The sequence below is a fragment of the Haplochromis burtoni genome, unplaced genomic scaffold (assembly GCF_018398535.1).
Source record: "Haplochromis burtoni strain Fernald_Lab_line unplaced genomic scaffold, NCSU_Asbu1 Contig_1663, whole genome shotgun sequence".
Lineage (NCBI taxonomy): Eukaryota > Metazoa > Chordata > Actinopteri > Cichliformes > Cichlidae > Haplochromis > Haplochromis burtoni.
The window spans coordinates 2,132-3,987 of NW_024584024.1; the positions used below are offsets into that span (position 1 = coordinate 2,132).

A 1,856-nucleotide genomic window follows, 5' to 3' on the forward strand; every position below is an offset into this window, starting at 1 on the left:
GTTAAAATGCTGCTGATAAGAGCAGGACAGCCCTTGGTACAGACTCCCAGTCCATCCTCATCCCTCCATTGGAGGGGATGACATCAAATATCTGAAATCTCTGGTGATATGTAAATACAAAAATTGCCAAGCCCTATGTCCAGTGTGAGTGGATGAATGAGCTGCCAACTGAAAACTTGTGGGCCTTTAAATACCAAAGTCTACACTTTGCCTGGTTAACCCACAGCTGTTTGGGTGTGCCACAGTTATTTCTTCATAACAATTTTATATGGCTGGTAAAGACTTATATTTATATATTTAGATATTTAACCTCTTTCTTTCCTTGAAAAAGTTCCTTATTTTTTTGTAACTCCAAAGCTTACATATTACATGTTTTTTTTCTTTTTCTTTTTTCTGAAACATATTTTACCACATTTTTCCTTTGAGACAAGTTGTTTCTGTCTTTTCTGCCTTAACAACCGCAATTTAAGATTTTGTTGAATATGTCATTACCAAATGCTTCGATCAAAGTAACACACTTTATTATAGGTGGATTTGACACAGTTAAAAGACCTATTGCTGTTGGTGTGGTTATGCTGATAATCTATCTACTTGCTGTTATTGCCAATGTGCTAAATATTCTCTTCATCATTTTTGACAAGAGATTGCATAAACCAATGTATATTCTGATTTGCAACCTTGCTGTTGTTGATATACTGTACTGCTGCGGTACCACTCCCACAATGATTGGGGTTCTACTTGCTGGTGTTAATACCATATCCTATGTTGAGTGTTTCATTCAAATGTCTGTTTTCCACTTAGTAGGAGTGATGGAGTTGTTTGCTTTAGCAATTATGGCATTTGATAGATTAATTGCTTTTTCTTTTCCTTTTCAGTACCACAGTTATTTAACAAATACACGTACTCTTGTTGTTACATACATTCTGTGGGTTGTTGCCTCTGGTTTTGTTGCTGTTATGCCGGTAACTGCAGCTACGCTTCCTTACTGTACCTCAAGGATGAAGTACGCTTTCTGTGACTATGCTGCTGTAATACGCACCACTTGTGTTGATCCTAATTACTATTTCAATTTAGTCTCAGTCATGATGTTTTTTCTTTTATTTTTCACTTTTTCTTTCATTGGCCTTTCATATTTTGTGATTGCATTCTTAATGAAATTTTCATCAAATAGAGATAAAAAGAAAATGGCAAGCACCTGTGTGAGTCACTTGATTGTAGTAACATGTTATTATTCTCCTTTATTTGTTCTCATTGTCTTCACCAGAGTGGGTGTGGTATTAACACTTGAGGAACGTCAGGGTTTATTGATTGGGACCATCCTTAGTCCATCTCTTGTAAATCCTGTTGTGTACTGTTTCAGGACAAAGGAAATTAAAAATAAGATCTTTAAGATATTCACAAAAAAGGCTGACATACTCAACTAGATTCTTATGAACTGTGACTGTACAAATAAAAGACGCATAATTTTTTAGTCCAAATACTGTGCTGAAATGATGACATTACTATTTTGACTGTCTCTAAGAATGTCTCCCCCTCATTAAACAACCAATTATGCAAAGAAAACAAAGGTTAAAAAATAAATTTTTGTGCTGTGTTTGGAAGTCTTAAACTTTCTATGCACCTTTTTGGCTGAAGAATTGTAAACTCTTATTATTTTTGTAACTATCATAACAATATCTACTATTAGCTGTTAATAACAAGTGGTAGGGATGTTAAAAGTAGCAAAAAAAAAAAAACCAAAGCCACACACACAAACAATAAAAACACTACAATGCACATAAAACTGCATTAATTGCAAATTGTATAGAAATCAAAGTATAAGTAAATATCCAACAGAAAAATGTTTTTCATTAGTG

At 34.1% G+C, this 1,856-nt stretch overlaps 1 protein-coding gene across 1 annotated transcript; it reads left to right on the plus strand.

Moving 5' to 3' along the window:
• Positions 1 to 572: 572 nt before the first annotated feature.
• Positions 573 to 1,552, plus strand: LOC106632732 (olfactory receptor 10G4-like). The gene is made up of 2 exons (XM_042217179.1): positions 573 to 708; positions 973 to 1,552. Exons 1-2 carry the CDS (start codon positions 573 to 575, stop codon positions 1,422 to 1,424), a joined length of 588 nt encoding a protein of 195 aa, XP_042073113.1. The 3' UTR covers positions 1,425 to 1,552.
• Positions 1,553 to 1,856: the final 304 nt, after the last annotated feature.

Excerpts from the sequence above, each read along its gene's own strand:
- LOC106632732 (XM_042217179.1), top strand. The coding sequence starts at position 573 with ATGCTGATAATCTATCTACTTGCTGTTATTGCCAATGTGCTAAATATT. Across the intron at positions 709-972 it reads TGATATACTGTACTGCTGCG|CTACGCTTCCTTACTGTACC; the intron begins GTACCACTCCCA and ends CGGTAACTGCAG.